The sequence below is a fragment of the Aedes aegypti genome, chromosome 2 (genome assembly GCF_002204515.2).
Source record: "Aedes aegypti strain LVP_AGWG chromosome 2, AaegL5.0 Primary Assembly, whole genome shotgun sequence".
Classification (NCBI taxonomy): domain Eukaryota; kingdom Metazoa; phylum Arthropoda; class Insecta; order Diptera; family Culicidae; genus Aedes; species Aedes aegypti.
Window position 1 is genome coordinate 364,172,083 of NC_035108.1, and position 20,012 is coordinate 364,192,094.

The window sequence follows — 20,012 nt, forward strand, 5'->3', positions numbered from 1 at the left end:
AAAAAAAAAAATTCTGCAATTTAATTACAAGAGAGAAATTGGAGTAAAAAAGAAGAACTGAACACGAGTGGGACATGATTGTGTCATTTAACTTTACTACACCTTTCGACCATACTACTGATCCTTTATAGAGAGATAAGCGGAAGTAAAATGAAATGATTTGGCAACAGACCAGCAGTGCTGATTTTGCTCGGCGTCGAGAATAATATTGTAACACGGACATGACTTCCTCATTGCTATAAAGTGTATTTTGTTTCGTTATAGATCTTTGAGCTACATATCAAAACTAATAAACAGCCGAAAAAATCAAAAACTAAAAATCGCATTGACAAAAATTCAAAAAAGTAAAACATTTCATTTTTTTGCTTCATGCAAAATTACTTTGACCAAAATAATTTCAAGCCGATTACATTACTCCTCAAGAAAAGTTCAAAACAAACATAACGCATGTTCGTTTGGCTCACACTTTGACAGCTCTCGCTGCTCGATTGGCTCACACTTCGACAGAAATGTCAGCTTCCGCGAATCTCTCTTATAAAGGATATCTAGACCATACTACAAACAACGCTTTGGTATGAATAAAGGTAGCATTTACTACAAAGCTACTGGTAGTAAACTTCAGAGGTTGGTACACATACGTTGAGATTGTGGAATTGAATGGAAATATTTGCATTTGAGTAATAATCATGGGAAAAAGGTGTGAATTTTGATAATTTGAAAGATATTCTCGTAGAAATTCTCAGATTTTGAACATAATTCTGAGATTCCGATAAGTTTACCGTAGGAATTTCAAATTTCCGTGTAAATTCTGGCATTATGATGATCATGTTGTTTCCTTAGAAACCTGGGATGTTGGTGAGAATTAATGTAATTATAAACTAATTCTGAATTTTACGTCAGACTTCTAACATCCGGATTCAACGATATCCTTTGAAATTCCGGAATACCTGTGGAAATTCTACAACTCTGATAGGAATTCTTGTTTTGTTATGATAATTCCGGAGTTTTGAAAAATAATTATTAATCTTGTGAAATTCTATGAGTATCTTTGAAACGGAGTTTCTGTAAACACCTATGCGATTTCGGTAGGATTTCTGCATGGATTCTGATTTGGAACTTTAGAAATCTGATGTCGATCTTGAAATTTCTTGTAAAGCCTTTGAGATTGATTTTCTAGTTCCGTTGTGGAAATTAAATTCTAGTATAAACCTTTTGAATGTGAACTGGATTTCAATGGAACTTTTTGTAATATCGGTACAATTGTTTATGTATAATTCGCCAGGGTTCCAGGATCTTCATTGAATATTTACGATTACTGACGGAGTCACTTCAATTCACATACAAATCTTTGTATTCCCACCTGGATTTCAAAATTGCCACTAGTTCGAATTGATTATAAGATTTCAACGAATCCAATGAACGAATCCAATGAGATGAGACGGACCTAGTGTAGTGATTATAAGTAACGATCGCATTTCATTCTTTTTTTTTCTTTTTTAATTTCTTTATTAGTATCATTCCAAACATTACATTCATTATTTCTTATATCTAGGTGTTCTGTGTTATTAGACAACACTATCATCCTAATTTGGTAAAACAAATCTAAGATTTTATTAACATTTTGTTAACAACATATTACATTTCATTTGCCGTAGCAGTTCAGATTTTTTACAGGTGAGTTGATTTCACCTGCTTATAAGAGAAAAAAAAAAGTTTTTAATATACTTAACCTAACTTAACCTAAACATATAACGCATTAATCGTGGCAATAGAAGATTGTAACGATTTTTGCCTGAAATTATTGATTATTTTATTTGACATTTGTTCCAATGTTTCAACATTGGATATCCTATGTAACTCATTGGTACTATACCAGGGAGGAAGCCTCAGAATCATTTTCAAAATTTTATTTTGAATTCTCTGCAGAGCTTTCTTCCTGGTATTACAACAGCTAGTCCATATTGGTACAGCATACAACATGGCTGGCCTGAAAATTTGTTTGAATATCAAAAGCTTGTTCTTAAGACAAAGTTTTGATTTTCTATTAATAAGGGGATAGAGACATTTTACATATATATTACATTTGGCTTGAATGCCCTCAATGTGATTTTTGAAAGTTAAATTCTTATCTAGCATGAGTCCTAGATACTTAACTTCATCTGACCAATTTATTGGAACCCCTCTCATCGTGACAACATGTCTACTTGAAGGTTTCAAATAAAGAGCTTTTGGTTTATGTGGGAATATTATTAGTTGAGTTTTGGAAGCATTAGGAGAAATCTTCCATTTTTGCAAGTATGAAGAAAAAATATCCAAACTTTTTTGCAATCGACTACAGATGACACGCAGGCTTCGTCCTTTGGCGGAGAGGCCTGTGTCATCCGCAAACAAAGATTTTTGACATCCCTGAGGTAGCTCAGGTAAGTCAGATGTGAAAATATTGTATAATATTGGTCCCAATATGCTGCCTTGAGGAACACCAGCTCTTACAGGAAGTCTTTCAGATCTGGAGTTCTGATAATTAACCTGAAGTGTACGATTTGACAGATAACTTTGAATTATTCTAACAATGTATGTTGGAAAATTAAAATTTTTCAATTTTACAATCAAACCTTCATGCCAAACACTGTCGAATGCTTTTTCTATGTCTAGAAGAGCAAGACCAGTAGAGTAGCCTTCAGATTTGTTGGAACGGATCAAATTTGTTACACGTAAAAGTTGATGAGTGGTCGAATGTCCATGGCGGAATCCGAACTGTTCATTGGCAAAAATTGAATTCTCGTTGATGTGGGCCATCATTCTGTTCAAAATAACCTTTTCAAAAAGTTTACTGATGGAGGAAAGCAAACTGATTGGACGATAGCTAGAAGCTTCTGCAGGATTTTTGTCTGGTTTTAAAATTGGAACAACCTTAGCATTTTTCCATTTGTCAGGAAAATATGTTAATTGAAAACATTTGTTAAATATATCAACTAAAAATGATAAGCTACTTTCTGGAAGTTTCTTGATGAGGATGTAGAAAATTCCATCATCGCCAGGAGCTTTCATATTTTTGAATTTTTTAATAATAGTTCTCACTTCTTCCAAATCAGTCTCCCAGGCATTTTCGAAAACGTTCTCTTGATTGAGAATATTTTCGAACTCCTGAGTAACTTCATTTTCAATTGGACTAGTAAGTCCTAAATTTGAATTGTGCGCACTTTCAAACTGCATAGCAAGTTTTTGAGCTTTTTCGCAATTAGTTAGTAATAATTTGTTTTCCTCTTTCAATGCCGGTATAGGCTTCTGAGGTTTTTTCAAGATTTTAGATAATTTCCAAAAGGGCTTAGAGCCGGGGTCCAATTGAGAAATTTTATTTTCAAAATTTTTGTTTCTTAAATCTGCAAAACGTTTCTTGATTTCTTTCTGCAAATCCTGCCATATAATTTTCATAGCAGGATCGCGAGTGCGTTGAAATTGCCTTCTCCTCACGTTTTTAAGACGGATCAAGAGTTTAAGATCATCGTCTATGATCACGGATTCAAATTTTACTTCACATTTTGGAATTGCAATGCTCCGGGCTTCAACAATGGAATTTGTTAAAGTTTCAAGAGCATTGTCAATATCAATTTTAGTTTCTAAAGAAATGTTAACATCAAGATTAGAGTCAACATACGTTTCATATATATTCCAGTTGGCTCGTAAATAATTGAAAGTGGAGCTGATAGGATTGAGAATCGCTTCATGCGATATTTGAAATGTAACAGGGACATGATCAGAATCAAAATCAGCATGAGTAACTTATTGGCTACAAAGATGACTAGAGTCGGTTAAGACCAAGTCAATCGTAGATGGATTTCTAGAAGAGGAAAAACATGTAGGGCTATCAGGGTATTGAATTGAGAAATATCCTGAAGAGCACTCATCAAATAAAATTCTGCCGTTGGAATTACTTTGAGAATTATTCCATGACCGATGTTTGGCATTAAAGTCACCAATGACAAAAAATTTTGACTTATTGCGAGTTAATTTTCGCAAGTCAGTTTGAAGCCAAATAACTTGCTGTCCAAAGCATTGAAAAGGCAAATAGGCAGCTATGAAAGTATATTTACCAAACTGTGTTTCAACAGAAACACCTAAAGTTTCAAAAACTTTAGTTTCAAATGACGAAAACAGTTGATGTTTTATACGCCTATGAATGATGATTGCAACTCCCCCACATGCCCCATCAAGTCGATCATTACGATAAACAAAAAAGTTAGGATCTTTTTTAAATTTGGATCCAGGTTTTAAATAAGTTTCGGTAATAACTGCTATATGCACGTTATTAGCTGTAAGAAAATTAAACAGCTCGTCCTCTTTACCATTCAGAGAACGAGCATTCCAATTTAAAATATTTAAATTATTATTTGGATCCATTAGAAAAACGTAATCCAATAACAATTTTATTTGTAAATTTTACACCTACTTGGACTGCTTCAGTCATAGTGGTGGCTTTGAACATTGCATCAATCATTAGATTCAATTGTTCAGTTAGAAAATTAAAATCAGAGGCAGACATATCATCTGATGATTTCCCATTGGAATTTTCGGTAGACGAAGAAGCGGGGTAGGAGTTACCTGTGGCGGTAGGGTTTTTTCCATTTGATTTGAAACAAGTAGAATGGGTACTCATGGAACGAACAGGGGAAGAGTTCAAATTACCTGCTACGATATCGGCAAAGGATTTACCGTGGGCAGATACATTCGAAATTGAAAGATTCGAACGGCTACCCGACGGATTAAAATTTGTTTGTGAATGAGCATGACTATGATCTTCCTGGAGGGTATGATTCCTAATCAAGCGATCGTTAACTGAAAAATGAGCATTGTTCGATACTCTACCAGGCAAATTCCGGAAACGACCGTTATCGTAACGGATATTATCTTTCATCTGCCTGGCACGAGCCTCAATGACCCTTTTGCGTGAAATGCATTCCCAAAAGTTAGCTTTGTGAGGGCCCTTGCAATTGGCGCATTGAAATTTTCTGGTATCTTCTTTCACAGGACAGTCGTCCTTAGCGTGAGAAGAACCTCCGCAAATCATGCATTTAGCATCCATGCGACAATTTTTTGTACCATGACCCCACTTTTGGCACCGACGGCACTGAGTGGGGTTCTGGTAATTTCCTCCAGGTTTCTGGAAATGTTCCCATGTCACACGGAAATCAAACAAAAGTTTTGCTTTTTCTAAAGCTTTAATATTTATTTAGTTCTTTTTTGTTAAAGTGAACTAAATAATATTCTTGAGAAAGCCCTTTCCGAACAATGCCAGATTGGGTTCTCTTTTTCATAATGACTACTTGGACTGGCGAAAATCCAAGTAAATCATTTATTCCATTTTTGATCTCTTCAGGTGACTTATAGTCACTTGAGAGACCTTTCAAGACGACTTTGAACAAACGTTCAGTTTTGTCGTCATAAGTAAAAAATTTGTGCTTCTTGTCTTCAAGATATCTGAGAAGAAGTTCGCGATCTTCAAGAGTTTCCGGCAAAACGCGTCAGTCTCCTTTCTTTGCGATTTGGAAGGAAACCTTGATTCCCCTAATGGAGTTCAAGATCTCCTCCCTAAATCCCCCAAATTCGGAACAACTGACCACGATAGGCGGCACTCTTTGCTTCCTCACTTGAATCAAAGAGCCTGGGCTAGAGGCTGCTTCGATTTGGTGTTCGGAAAATTTGTCTAGAGCATCGAACTGATTGCTCATTTCAATACAATTGTTCATTTCACCCTTGGAAGAAACTTCGCATTCCGGGGAAGCGTCCTTTCTTCCATTCTTGCCACGTGTAGTGACAGTTTTAAATCCCACTTTTTTGGAAGGAAGTAGTGAATTCAGAGATTCACCCTTCCTTTTGTTAGTTGTTGATACCATGTTTAGTTAATAAACGAGAAAGACGTGACCTTCGAGAGGTTTTTTCCCTAGACGGTGTCCAAGAAGGATTACCACCGCTAGCTTTCGCCAACGGGTCCAACGAAAAATCGAAGGCACGGGTCCAAACAAGGATCGTAAAGGGATCAATAGTAGAAAAAATAGTACTGAAAAGTACTGTTTAAGTAGCACTGAAAAGTACCGTTTTTAATTTTAGCACTGAAAAGTACTGTTTGTGTAGCACTGAAAAGTACTGTTTTATTGCTTTAGGTAGTTTTTAAGAAAACTTCCAAGAGCAGAGAGAATTCGTGTACGCACAGCACGAAGGTACGATGCGCACTGGCGGTACGGTGTCTAAAACATCGAAAATGGGGGTGAGATTGGGTCAAGCAAGAACGATAGTAAATGAAATTGCAAGTCCACTTTTTTGATATTTTACGGTGCCGGGTGTTTTCTTTTTTCATTAAGATTTGTTTATTTTTTCTTAATACAGCATCTCTGAAACTTCAAACAAGTTTACTTGAGTATTCCGTGTATTGAATAACAATGCAACGCATTTTGACTACTTCTCAAACCAGTAACTGTGTTTCGTGCGCAGCAACATCGTAAAATTGTATCAAATGTTTTTTTTTTTAACTCAATTATTTATCAGTGTTTCCATATTATAGAAATATCTCAAGGAAGTACAAAAGAGCTAGATCGCTGAAATACCGGGACTATTACGTCAATATCTGCCTAAAATGTGTTGATCGCGGAATGTCGCATTAAAATTTAACTATTTGCGAAGGTTTAAAATAATCACTGTTTTAGTACACCTTTGGGGAAACTGAATAGGCTTTATGGCAATTGTTATGAACTTTGAAGACAATTTGAGGGAAATAAACAGGAAAATTATGTAAACATGACGATGAATGTTAGGTTTACATATTTTTCTCATAGCTCTCAATTTTTTTGGTATAATCGTTCTTTTAAGTGGGTTTATCATACTTGTGAAACATTTTAGATATCTCTCATCTTGTTTGCATCGTATTTCATCAATATTTTTCAGCTTTGAATGGTTTTGCAATCACATTCTCAAAAACAAGTTATTTCTATTACAGTGACCCAATGACACCCCCTCTATGGGGTGAGATTGGGTCATTTTTCATTCACTTGTGGTGCCGCTGTGAATAAATATATTTGGTATTTAGCCATTTAGAAGTTTTCTGTCAATGTGAGTAACGTTTGATCATTTGATTGTGTTACTTGCTCCTGCAGAGTGAGCGTTGTAATCGGGTTCACACTTGTGATCGAGTAATATGACGTCCGTAAAGACGTGGCCGTCTCCAGTGTCGTGCACTAGACTCGAAATACGCGTATCTGTCAAAGGATACAAACTCTAGTGGAATTAAATTGTATAGTACTTTATTCGGTTTTTCATCTACTTTGTAGAAAAATATTTTTTGGCCAACATTATAAACATTTTTCATATCATGCGTGCTCTGTTGACATTTTTTGGTCGTTTTCTCCTCTCTTCTCTCGCTTTTCGCGGTTGGAAAAAGTTGCCATCAGTCTGCATTTGAATTGTACGGTCAATTGTAGAGTTGGATATCTTATATTCATTCTTGCTATTAAATTGCATCTCATATAGTTTTCTCAGGCATAAAAATGTTATGCAACACTTGTTCCATTGTTTGCACCTTTTGAGTGTTTTGAAATTGTAAAATTCGTAGTTGAAGCAATCGCAACAATATCCAAACATACAAACTGATATCACTTCCGAACAACGAGAGATGCGCATCCCATTCACAAGCAATAATGTTGGCTCAGTGAATTCACGGTGTTGTTTTTCGAGCACAAATCGATGAATTCAAATATTTTTTTGCTCCCAGTAGCGCGGCGCGAGAAGAATTATAGTGTTTCAAGTATCGCTTCAGATTTTTGAGTTGCTACGGTGAGTAAAAATACCATTAAAGTGCGTTTTGGAACGGACACAAAAAAGCCAGCAAACAACAACACGATGCATGAAGAAGTAATGATTCGGTAGTGAGTGATATTTTACAACACAAGTCACAGCAGTAACTACGTGTTACAAAAACTGGTAAACAATTTGACTAATATTTTTAAATTTTTACCTATTTTTTATCTACACAATAACATTTTAAAGACTTTTCCATGCATAACAAATTTACACCAAAGGCTTTGTATCAATATTACTTCCAATGTGATCTTGAGAATGGAAATACTATAGTTCCGCCAAAATCGCCTTGTCATCATGGGGAGCCCCTTAGTCCAATAATTACATAACACAACTTTGGCGGTTTTTGGATGCCTCTCCCCCTTTTTTGTATGATTATTAGAAGAGGTATTCGAAAAAAAATTCCTGGTTAAACAGCTTAGTTCTTAGCGGATGTCAACAGTTTTATTACGAAATCCTCTAGAAATTTCTTGGAAGTTCTTTGGTGAATTATTGACAGGAATGATAATTTATCACTGTTTCCACTTTCACCACTGGCAAAATTTTTAGACACGCTTAGGAGAGTCTAAATAGACTCTTAGATGGAGCCGAAGGAGATGCAGAGTTGTGAAGGAGAATGTGGGATCGTGACGGACTTTGGTTTCGTGTTGGCCGACGGCGCTGCAGAATCGTTACCCCTTTTTGTGGTGTAGTGGTTAACACTGCACAATGGTCGGAAAAAATGAAGTTCGGCCATAACTAGTTTTATCACCTTAATCGTTGAAATTTGTAATCTTCTTCTTCTTCTTTCTGGCATTACGTCTCCACTGGGACTGAGCCTGCTTCTCAGCTTAGTGTTCTTATGAGCACTTCCACAGTTATTAACTGAGAGCTTACTGTGCCAATGACCATTTTTGCATGCGTATATCGTATGGCAGGTACGAAGATACTCTATGCCCCGGGAAGTCGAGAAAATTTCCAACCCAAAAAGATCCTCGACCGGTGGGATTCAAACCCACGACCCTCAGCTTGGTCTTAAAAAAAGACACCGACACGTTAATGCTTCCAGTGGGCTGTTTGCCCTTTGAAGGAAGCACCCCACTAGACAACGGACTAGCATGCAACGCCCAGTGGCACAGTCGGAAAACATTCCTCTCGAAAAGTTTTTTGTCCTGAGGCGGGAATCGAACCCACACTCCTTAGCACGATGCGGCTAAATGCCTCGGTGACACTAACCGCACGGCTACGAAGCCCTGCTGAATAGCTGCGCGTTTACTGCTACGGCTATCTGCAGCCGAATTCCGAGCACGAAATTTCTTGAAGAAAAAGAAATTTTACAAGAGATTTTCAAAATTCTCTTTTTTTGGAATTCCTAACACCTTTGTCACGAAATATTTTGACACTTCAGAAAGAAAAAGAAAATATTAATCTCTTTGAAATTTTTGCGGAAGAAAATGGAAAAAGAAATGTTTTGATAGCGTGAAGCAAGTGAAAACATTAGTTTTGTTCAATATTTAGAATGGACGCATTATTGGTATCATATTATTTCGCTAAAAAAAGATGGTATAAACGACAAGAAAAACTGCAATTGATTCGGCACCGTCGGTTTTTAAGAGATATTAGCAATCCTTTTGAAATATCGGATGGAAATTTTGAGAAACTTTTTCGAATGCCGAAATATTTGGCGGAAAAGTTTGTCGACTTGATGGATGAACCGTTGAATGCAATTCCTTTGAAAGACGAGAGAACTACAACAATCCCTGTCCATTTGCAGGTTCTTACAACCTTGAGATATCTTGGTTCAGGTAAATATTTAATAAAAGAATAATTTTAATTAATATCACACACTTACTTTACCGATCTCAGAAAAACGATTAGCTACAAAACCAAAAGCTGCGAATTCGATAATTTTAAATATTGGTCTTATTTTACCGAGATGAAGGCAAAATTTAATCGAAATCTAGGCGAACGTTTAAGAGATTCGGTAAACAAAGGTTGTCGAGATCTCAATAACAGTTTATCCGAGATTGATTTAATAATTACTGAGATCTCAACTGTTGGATTCTTCCAAATTCCTTTATTGAGATCGATATCCGAAATAAAGTGTGTATGTGTCTATTTCTGAATTAATTAGGGAAAACTCAAATACTTCGTAACCCTAAATTCGCCATTTTAGGACCCCCTCTGTTTCTCACGTAACAGCTCTTGTACGAGAAATTTCAAATTTTTTGTATGAACCGTAACATTATGGAATACCCCCTCCCTCCCCCTACTGTGTTACGTGATATTTGAATGATTCCCAATCAAATATTTATATATCCATCTTATTTTAGGTTCTCATCAAGTGACTGTTGGCCAAGATAACTTACTTGCGGTTTCACAAGCAACATGCCATCGAATACTGAGAAATGTGATCCTAGCAATGGATAAATATCTACTTGGAAGATTCGTTGTTTTCCCAACGACTGATGCTGAGCTAGCTCGAATAAAACAAAGATTTTTTCAGCAGTTCAATATTCCCGGAGTAATTGGAGCGATTGATTGCACTCATGTTGCCATTTTGAGTCCTTCAAAAGATGTTGAGCATGTTTATTTGAACAGAAAAGGCTACCATTCGAAAAATGTTCAACTAATTTGTGACTTAGACCTTCGCATATTTAATGTAAATGCTAGGTTCGGTGGCTCGACTCATGATGCATTCATATGGAAACGTAGTCAAGTACGCAGATATTTGCAGCAACGCTATGAAAACGGAAGCAGAAACACATATTTGCTTGGAGACGGAGGATATCCCACTGAGCCATGGCTACTTGTGCCATTTTCAAGGACTGCAAGACAATCGGAAATTAATTTCAATACAGCTCATTGTAAAGCACGCAACCCCGTCGAGCGGTGCAATGGATGTCTAAAGTCTAGATTTAGATGTATGTCTCTCGATTCTCTACTACGATATGAGAAGGATTTTTGTGGTCAGATTATAAATTGTTGTGTGATAATTCACAACTTTCTTGTTTATAATAAGTATCCAGTGGAAGACATTTTGGATGAAAATTTAACCAATGAGGGTAATGATATCGTTCAAGGAGCTGGAGCAGAGCACTTTGGTTATGATGATGATAATGAAGGGCTATTGAATGTGGGTAGAAGAGAACGAGAAAACATTGTTAATAACTATTTCTGCTAATGTAAGGTTTGAAATCAACTCTTTATTAAAATCAATCAATTCTCCGACATATTTGTTTATTCATTGTACATTTCGATTCAAAAGCATCTGTAGGCTTGCGTTGATTGAATTGTAGGCATCAACTTTTTGTTGCTTGATGGCAAGCTTCCTCTCCTCGATCATCAACATTTTCTCCTGCAGCTCAAGTTTACGCTTCATATGTTCCTTCTTATCTGCTTGCATGGTTTCGAAACATGTCAAAACCTGTGATTCCATCTTTTGCATTCCGGTGTCTGAATATCTTTGGCCCCTACCAAGCTGTCTAGCTCTTGAAGGCGTCGGAGTTGCTCTTGGCCGTGTTGCTGTGCCTTGAATGACACGTGGAATCGAAGTCGAAGCTGTTTCATCGTATGTAACTTCAGCTGGTGTAGGTGACGTCGTGGGATTTTCAGTAATCTCGTCTGGCTCAATATCCCTAGTTTGTATGTTCATGAGCTCTTCTTCGAGGAACTCGACACAATCTTCATTGTAGGCGTCATTCTGCTCGTCAGTTTTCAATTCCACTGGAAGGGTCTAATAAGAACCGCGTTATATTAGAAAGCGAACTAATACAGTCAACTCTTCATAACTCGATATTGAAGGGAGCAACGATTGAAGATGATTATAGAACGAAGCTACAACTCGAATTTTCAAGAGCACAAATCTTGAGAACCAAATAGCGCTCCGCGGTGAAAATTTCTCCCATTGGTCACCACGAGCAAGCAAGTAATCGATTTTCAACGCGAACGATTTGTCAGATTCTCCAGACTTGTGCACTTGAAAATTCAAAGTTTGGCTTCGTTTTATAATTACGAGGTATCGAACTTAAAACCAGTGCAACTGCGATCCAAGGAACCTTCGAGGCCATGAAACCAGCTTTTACTAGCACTACTAAAAGCACAAATTTTCGATCTAGAAGAAATCTGTGCCATGCACTGCGGCAGTTGGTTTGCCCTCCACTTCTCCACTTCTTCTGAGAGAACGATGCACCGTACTTGAGCAAACACCGCCATGATATTCTCCTATAAGAACCAAATAAACGGGGTGAGAAAAAAGCAGCGCATCGTTCCCTCAGGTTAAGGTAGCGTGTAGTATCAGATTAGTGCTAGGTCGAAAATTGGTGCTCTTCCCCTATGGTTCTCTACCTCGATACCAAGATACAAAATATCGAGCAAGGGAGAGCAGACTGAAAATATAAACTTACCGGCTCATTGAAACCACCTTCTTGAGTTTTGCCATCTCCGTCGAGAGTATCCTTTTGCATAATGGCTAGAATCATTTTCTCGAGCTCTGAGAGGACATCACGCTTTTTGATTACCAGCCCGTTCTCGCCGCTTTGACGGTTTTGGATTCCCAGCCATTTCGTCTTGGTTTTCTGTTTTAGATCTCGCCATGACAGTTCCCACTGCTCGGGTGTTTTTGTGGCGCCTCCCAGGGCATTCAACGAGTTGCTTAAATGAACCCATGTTTGTTTTTGCAGCTCTTTCCCGCGAAGCGATTGGAATCGGTTGTTGGCAAAGTCCAAATTCTCAGCCATGTAATCCACCATGTACTTTTTCTGATCCGTTGATATGTATTTTTTTAGCCTGTAAACCAAAACTTTTAAGTCAAATGTTAGATTATTTATTGATGTTTATACTTACCCTTTCGTAGATGCCATTCTCAATTTTTTTTACTGATTCGCACGTAAAATGAAGCAGCAATTAAATGCACGCACTGAAGCAGCAACATTTTTTTCTACTTAAAGAGGAGAAAGCGCGCTGTTTACAAACACAGACGTTCCGAGACTAACTTTTGAAAACAGCCGCATAAATATTCATAGTTTGTTTATAGTTATAATGCTATAAATGTTATGCATCACTTGAGACATGTTTACAATACATACATGAACTACATAACAATACTAAGGTTTTCTTAACAATCGGAATAAATCTAAAATTCTCAACATCGCAAAATTCATGAAATTGTGTAGTAAACTGAAAGACAAAATAGGACATTGTGAATTGTCAATCCTCAGAAGCCATCTAGCGGGAATGTAAAGAACTTCATTTTTTCTTGTCTTATTTTTTTCATTTTCTCTTTCTCTTTGTTCTCCCGGAATTCAGTGGAAAGAAACGAGATTTTTATGAAGAGAAAGAAATTCAGGAAATTTCTTATCTTTTTAAATGTCTTTATAAATTTCTTGAACGACCGGAATTCCGCTGCTGGGCCCCCATAAGTTTGTAATCTGAATATGTTATTTGACGTGTTTATTGTTTCCGTAGGGATTATTCACATATTACGTAGCTTTTTTTTATTAGAAATGCAATTAAACTTGGCTGAAAACACAAATCATGTTTGTATTTGGCCGAGTTTTATCAAAATGTGTATGAGGAGTGGATAAGTATGCTTTAAATAAAACATGTGTGAAAAATATCGTCAAAGTATATGTAAAATATTAATTATTAAAACAGCTATAACTTCAAAATCGTCAAAAATCTGCAATAAATTTAAATGTTTTTTTTTAAGATCTAAGGATGCTTTTTGATGTGTAATATTCGAAATGGCTGCGACTTCACGCGACAAGAGTTGTTTTTCATGTTCAAAATCATCAAAATTACTAAAGTGTAATATTGAATAGTACTAAAAATTCATCAAAATCTTTTTTCCATCTTCATGCTCGATAAAAGTGTTGAACCATAAGCTATAAGATAGTGCGTAACTTCAAGGAAATACTGCATTACTAAAATATGAATTTTGTACTTTATTTTAAAATAACATTTTTAAATTTTTTGACTTTAGCCAATTTGACGTCATAAAAGTCAAAGAAATTTAAAATTTAGTTCAATTTCAATCAAGGGTCAATATACAGTCGACTCTCTACATCTCGATGTTCTACAACTCGATATCTCTTGCTATGTCGATGATTTTTTCGGTCCCTTCAGTCTGCATACATTTTCACTTTCCATATCTCGATATACTCCTTATCTCGATATCTCCCTGTCTCGATGTGATTTTCGTTCCCAATTTTCTCTCGGTGTGTCGATATGCCTATTATCAAAGGTTACAAGACTAAATTTTAGAGATTCAAAACAATTTGCGAAGACGAAATGACATCTGTTTGTTTTTGATTTTCCTGGCAACGGAGTGATTTCCAATCTAGTATTCGTTCAAAATTTGTTCTATGTCTCGATCTCTCCCTATCTCGATGGTCCCTTCGATATCGAGATGTGGTTTGGTAGTTTTGGCCGCCCCTTTATATGGAGCCCAACCGTTGTGCACTGGTTAATTTTACATTTCAATTTATTCAAATTGACGCATGTGTCTACGATCTTTAATTTTTTTCTCGAATCTGTTATCAAGACTGATGAAATCTTTGACTGGTATCTGTAATAGTGATCCTTTAAGAATTTCAACGAAAATTCTTGACGAACGCCTGACAAGATTTAAGAAGAATTCCTAGCAATTTTTTAAAGAAAAAGCAAGGTCGTTAGTTGATTCCAAAGAATCCATTTGCAAGATTTTCATAATATTCACAACTATAGTTAGGGAACTTCTTGACAAGAATCTTCACAACTACCTTTAGGGAACTGCTTGATTCTGGTGGAACTTTAGAGATACTGTAAAATGAAAAGAAGTTGATCACTTTCAAGCGATTCTGTTCAATAATTTCTGGTGGGATGCATGCATTATCATCCAAATATTTAAAAAGCCATGATACAGCACTTTTGGAAGCCATGAAAAGTAGCACTTTTTTTCTTGGCTGGAAAAGTAGGCCGTTATGTTGTCCATGTCCATGTCCGGGTACTTGATCGCTCGTTCAAAGGTTTGAACTGGAACGCAAACTGAACGCGTTCAAATGCAACACTGCCCCGAATTACGGTGCCTAAAAAAATCTTTCAAATCTTATTAATATCTTTTTGTATGGATCTTAAAGAAATTGTTATTCCACTCCTGAGAATATCTCCAAAAAAAATGCTGGCTTATCAAAAACCTGATACTTGTTAAAAATTTGGCAATTTCTCTATTGAAAGTTCCTCGAGTCAAGATTTGTGATGTACTAAGTCCATCCAGATTTATATTATCTTGGAAGAATTCTGGCTCTATCTGGGGTGAATTACAGACCACACTTTTGGGTATTCTACCAAGAATATAGTTTGACTTATAATATTTGGAAGGTTTCCATAATCTTCCATTTAGAGAACATTCATTTTTAGGGGTTCGCGGGATGTATGTAGAACTTTAAGAGGTTCCTAGCTTCAAAAAGGTTGGGAACCACTATCTTAATCACTTTGCCTCTGTATTAACATCCAATTCACAAGAATGCTGTGTATGCAGTTTTACATGATCAAGGTGAATCACGTAAATAGAAGTATGAATTTATTGAATAGTGATTGGGCATAAAAAGTGCATTATTCTAACACCAGAATATTAAAGGCAGTAAAAGTACATAAAGACAAGACATGCGACAGTATTTGAATGATTTTTGAGTAAAAAACATGTTTTCTACCAAAATATTCATCACTCTCGTGAAAATCTGGGTTGAAACTATGTACAAAACACTATGACATTAAGAATTTTCCAAAACAACACATTCATATTAGATTTTGAACATTTGTGTCGACTTAAGCGTTCGGGTATTGATGCACCACGGTAATAAGACTGTCACGAACACTCATAACATTCAATGAACAGTCCAAGTTCAATGCCAACGTAAAAACCAAGAAAGTAGACAGATTTTGTTCAAAATGTACCAGCTTCCGTCAAATTCCATCTGCGAGCTTAATACCCATTCATTCCAACAATCCAACCAATAAATCGATGCAAACCGAAAACTTTCATTTTCTCATCATCCCTCTCTCCCATTCAGAGTCGGACGATTCGCCGGGAATGTACCTACGGGATGACTTTCTCGGCCGGCCCACGGAACTACGTGCCCCGACGGCGGAACGTGCCGCCCTCTTCCTGGACCTGGCACTGTCCGGTCGGGCACAGGGCAGCAGTAATTTCGAACCGGCACTAATTTATACACTGCACGTCTACCAGTACAGTTTGTCTGGCAAACGGGGAGGTAAGTCAGCATTCGGTCCAAAGTTCAATAAAATACAATTTTATGGTCTTGCAGACGTACTTAATTTGGCTTCTTCATAACGATTCCTTTTATTTTCTCTATCTTTCTGTTATGGTAGTGGAAGGTGGCCGAAGTCGATTGCACCTCATCGATCTTGGAGGCTGTGCCAATCGGAGTGGGGGACTTCCGTTGTCTGGAATTGGAAACGTGTTGTTGGCGATTCTCAGCGGACAAAAGCATCCACCCAACAGAGACCACCCTTTGACGCCATTGCTACGGGACTGCTTGGCCCCGTTGACCTGCCACGTGGCGATTGTAGCCCATGTGGCACACTCACAGGTAAGCAAGGATTGATGTTTGCTCAGGACTTGCATGAACGTAGATTTATTTACAGTCACATACCGATACGTTAACGACGATTCAGTTGGCATCTCGAATTCATCGACTTCGTCGTCGAAAACCTCGTCACCATCTGTTCGCCGGTAGAGCAGCAGATCTTGCCGGATCGTCGGGACATCAATCGGGTGGTTCTTCGGAAGGCCCCGATCCATCCAGTTCCGACTTTTCTCAGGATACCGTAATCTATGTGGGTCCATGTGATGACGCTACCGATGGAGAACATCCACCGGTCTACTTGCCAAGTCTCAACTCTGGGGATAACCGCTGTGCCATGAATAAAGTCCTCAAAGGTTCTGCAGCGGAAAAACCCACCTCAACCCCAACAGCCTCACCACAGAAAAAGAAAAATACTTCCACATCCAAGCGTAAGAGCGACACCCTTCCCCATCCCGGGAGAATTAGTTTGTTCAAACCCGATTCTTACCTCCTTACAGCTCAAAATCCTGTCCCAGCACCGATCCCCACTCGTACCGATAGTCTTAAGAGGAATCAAACGTACAATCAACAATCCGTCGCTGCAGGACCCGAACTGGTGGCTAATGCTATCCAAATCGCTTCCCAGCATGCTTCCCCTAAAATTGTAGCCGGAGCTTTCAAGCATGTAGCTGGCGTGAGTAGAGGCTCCAACATCCCAACGCCCAAGAGTTCACCCATGAGACGTCCTACTCCTGCTGCGGCTTCAGCAGCTGGCTCTGCAACCCGTGAAAGCCCAGCTCGGCAACTTGGGGAAGAAAAGTGGATCGACGGTCCTCGGGTATCGAAATCCAAGGTTCATGAAGCTCGACATCTGCTAAGAGAAATCAACCACGTCAAGAGTCACGAAACCTGGATTGATGGACCGAAAACAGCGAGCGCCACCCAGGTATTTCTTCCTCCAGCAGCGCACAGCAATCAAAGTTACGGTTTCATGGATAACCACAAGAAATCCATGATCCGACAATGGGTTGAGAATCAGTCCATGCAGCTACTACAGCAATCCGTCTCTGCCAATAATTCTCCAGTTCATAGTAGACACCACAGTTACAATCCACCTCGTTTCAAACCCAGCAAATCCGATGAGGATGGATTCGTACTCGAGCTTGAACGTCAGGAAGAGCTTATAAATCCAATTGCGTTCCGAGGATTCGCCGCTACCAGTGGTGTTGTCAACAGTTCAGAATGCCACGTTCGCACGGGTCTCAAGCAAGCCTACAGTTTAGATAACCCAGATTTACAGCAGAATTCCAGCATACCCGTGTACGCTACTGTAACGCCTTCAGCCACTAAGGCTGCTACGGCCAATGCTTCCAGCGCCACTGTCCCCTGTCCCAATCCAGCACAGGCGATGACGGCCATCGACAATCAATCGGAAAAATCACATCCTCCTTCATCGCACGCCAGTGATAAACCTGTGAGTAAGCATGGCGACAGCCAAGAAGAGGAAGATCAGGACAGTGGACCTTCGGAAGTCCCACCAGCACTGCCATTGATGAACCCCTTGGGATCGCGGGAAATTTCCCACGAAAGCATCCATCACCTATGTTCACGGCACGTATCGCGAGACAACATGAGTGTTCACAGTCAGCATAGCCACAACGCTGGTATGATGGACTGTGGTCTGCAGGTTACGGAAGATGACATCGCCCGGACTATGGGAGGGTGAGTAAAGGGTTGTTCGGTGATCTGTTCAGATTGTAATCCATTCGTTTCGTTTACAGGGAGCACCCCCTGAGTGCACTGAGTCACGGAGACGTATCCGTCGTATCGAGCTTCAACGTCGCTGGAGATGCCTTCAGCGATTGTGTAATCGGTGATAGCATGCGGTAAGTCCTGTTGATCGAAAAGACAATTTTAGAATAAGCACATCTATCTCCCACTTCACAGGAACCAATTCGACCAGCTTGCCCGATTGCGGGAAATCTTCACCTCTCAGTTAGCAATGGCAGAGGTGACTCCGGCCTTCCGTCTAGGTGACACCGGTAGTGTCTACAGTGAACCTGCCTATCGCTTCAACACAGGGGCTGCCAGCGTTTGTAGTGAGCCTGCGTACCGTCCACCGAGTCCTCGCTGCCGCGACTGTCGGCAATCGCTATCCCTTTCCCGCAGTCCCAGTCAGTGTTCGTTACCTAGTCTCAATGGGATCGTCGCAATAGCCGGTATGGAGCAGTACGCTTCCCTTCGACATCCTGACGGGGCGTCGGACCCGAATCTGCCAAAATTAGGGGAAAACAACGAAGAACCCATAGACCCCGATGAACACATCCGTGAAAACCCTTTAGCGGAGCTCGACGAACAGGAAGCCCTGAAAGAAAGTACCTCTCTTCTTCCTCAACAAACTCTCCCAACTCTGCCTCTTCTTCCGCTATCCACTCCAGAAGCCTATGACAGTGGTCACGATTCGACTCCTCGAACCTCGAAACATTCCGGCATTTCTCGGAGGGCGGAAAGTGGATATCACAGCGTTGGAACCGTTCGTGACAGCGACGAAAGCAGCTTTGGATCGGCTGCCTCCCGTGCCAATCAGAAATCCAAGAAACGAAACCGCCATGACAAATCTCTCTGCCACTGGCTGCGGAATCCCTTCAACTGTACCTATCCGGACACGGAGGGCGACGTTAGTGACTTTTAGGGGTTGTCGGCGGACGAGGTGAACGATTGTAGCTAAGTAGCTTAATTCGGTTATGTGTAGCATCTTTGAGTTTCGCGTTGTCTGTTGAGAAATCAGGATAATAGTTTGCTTGGTGTGGACCCTTCCCGGGAAGAGGTTAATGTTTGCAAGACAATAAAGTAAATCGCAGCTTTCTCCGTTTTTCCGCGATCGCAGCCCTCTGTCCGGACGAAGAACTTTGATGAACCATCGATATAAGACTAAAACTATTTTTACCCTGTAAGCTGCTGTAAGAGAATGCCGAATCAAGTGATGTTGTTTAAGTTTCGAAAGAAATCAGTGGTGCATTTCGAGACTAAGAAGCTATTTGTACAGTAAACAATTTTATAGACTATATTATACTTAAATGGTATAGGGATAGAATTATACACTACCGATAGAGAACTATAAAGCCTACGCATCAAAACTGCAGCCCTCGTTGCTCCGTAATGTTTATCGACAGCCTGTCTTAAAAGTGTGTGCGTGTATGTCTGTGTGCTACTGCGCTATTCTCATGTTACCTTGATACTAACTCTCGAATAAGTGCTTGAAAAGATTTTTTTGTTGGGATTACTTGTTTCAAAGAAATTAACTTGGAAGCTAGCTCATAGAACTAAGGGAAGCATTACTTCCATTTAAAGCCATCCACAACGAGAGTTTTCTTATACATTTTGGTACAATGTGAAGGCATTTTCCTAATTTCATTTTTCGCATAACTTGTGATCTCACCCTAAAAGCCATTGGTAGCCAAGTGTGTAGCTTGTTGGTACTGACCAAACCAGTAGATTAACACGTGGTTAATTACTACAATGAAGAGATGATCCTCCTCTATCTCCCAGTGGTGATAGTTTTTATCATGGTCCAATCATTTGTTGTAATACAACGAGCTACCCACTTGGTTACCAATGGCT

General features: G+C 39.0%; 1 protein-coding gene across 2 annotated transcripts in view; it reads left to right on the plus strand.

The window, feature by feature from the left end:
* LOC5578647 (kinesin-like protein CG14535) overlaps positions 1-19,528 on the plus strand; it is a 562,809-nt gene extending 543,281 nt beyond the window's left edge. The window contains exons 11-16 of one of the 2 annotated variants that reach the window (XM_021846520.1): positions 15,876-16,076; positions 16,195-16,415; positions 16,471-16,840; positions 16,910-18,113; positions 18,173-18,277; positions 18,339-19,528. In XM_021846520.1, the coding sequence (XP_021702212.1) occupies positions 15,876-16,076; positions 16,195-16,415; positions 16,471-16,840; positions 16,910-18,113; positions 18,173-18,277; positions 18,339-19,083 (2,846 nt within the window). In that variant the 3' untranslated portion in view covers positions 19,084-19,528. Of the gene's footprint in view, positions 1-15,875; positions 16,077-16,194; positions 16,416-16,470; positions 18,114-18,172; positions 18,278-18,338 lie in introns of both variants that reach the window. The other variant, XM_021846519.1, reaches the window with a different exon arrangement.
* The last annotated feature ends 484 nt before the right edge of the window (positions 19,529-20,012 follow it).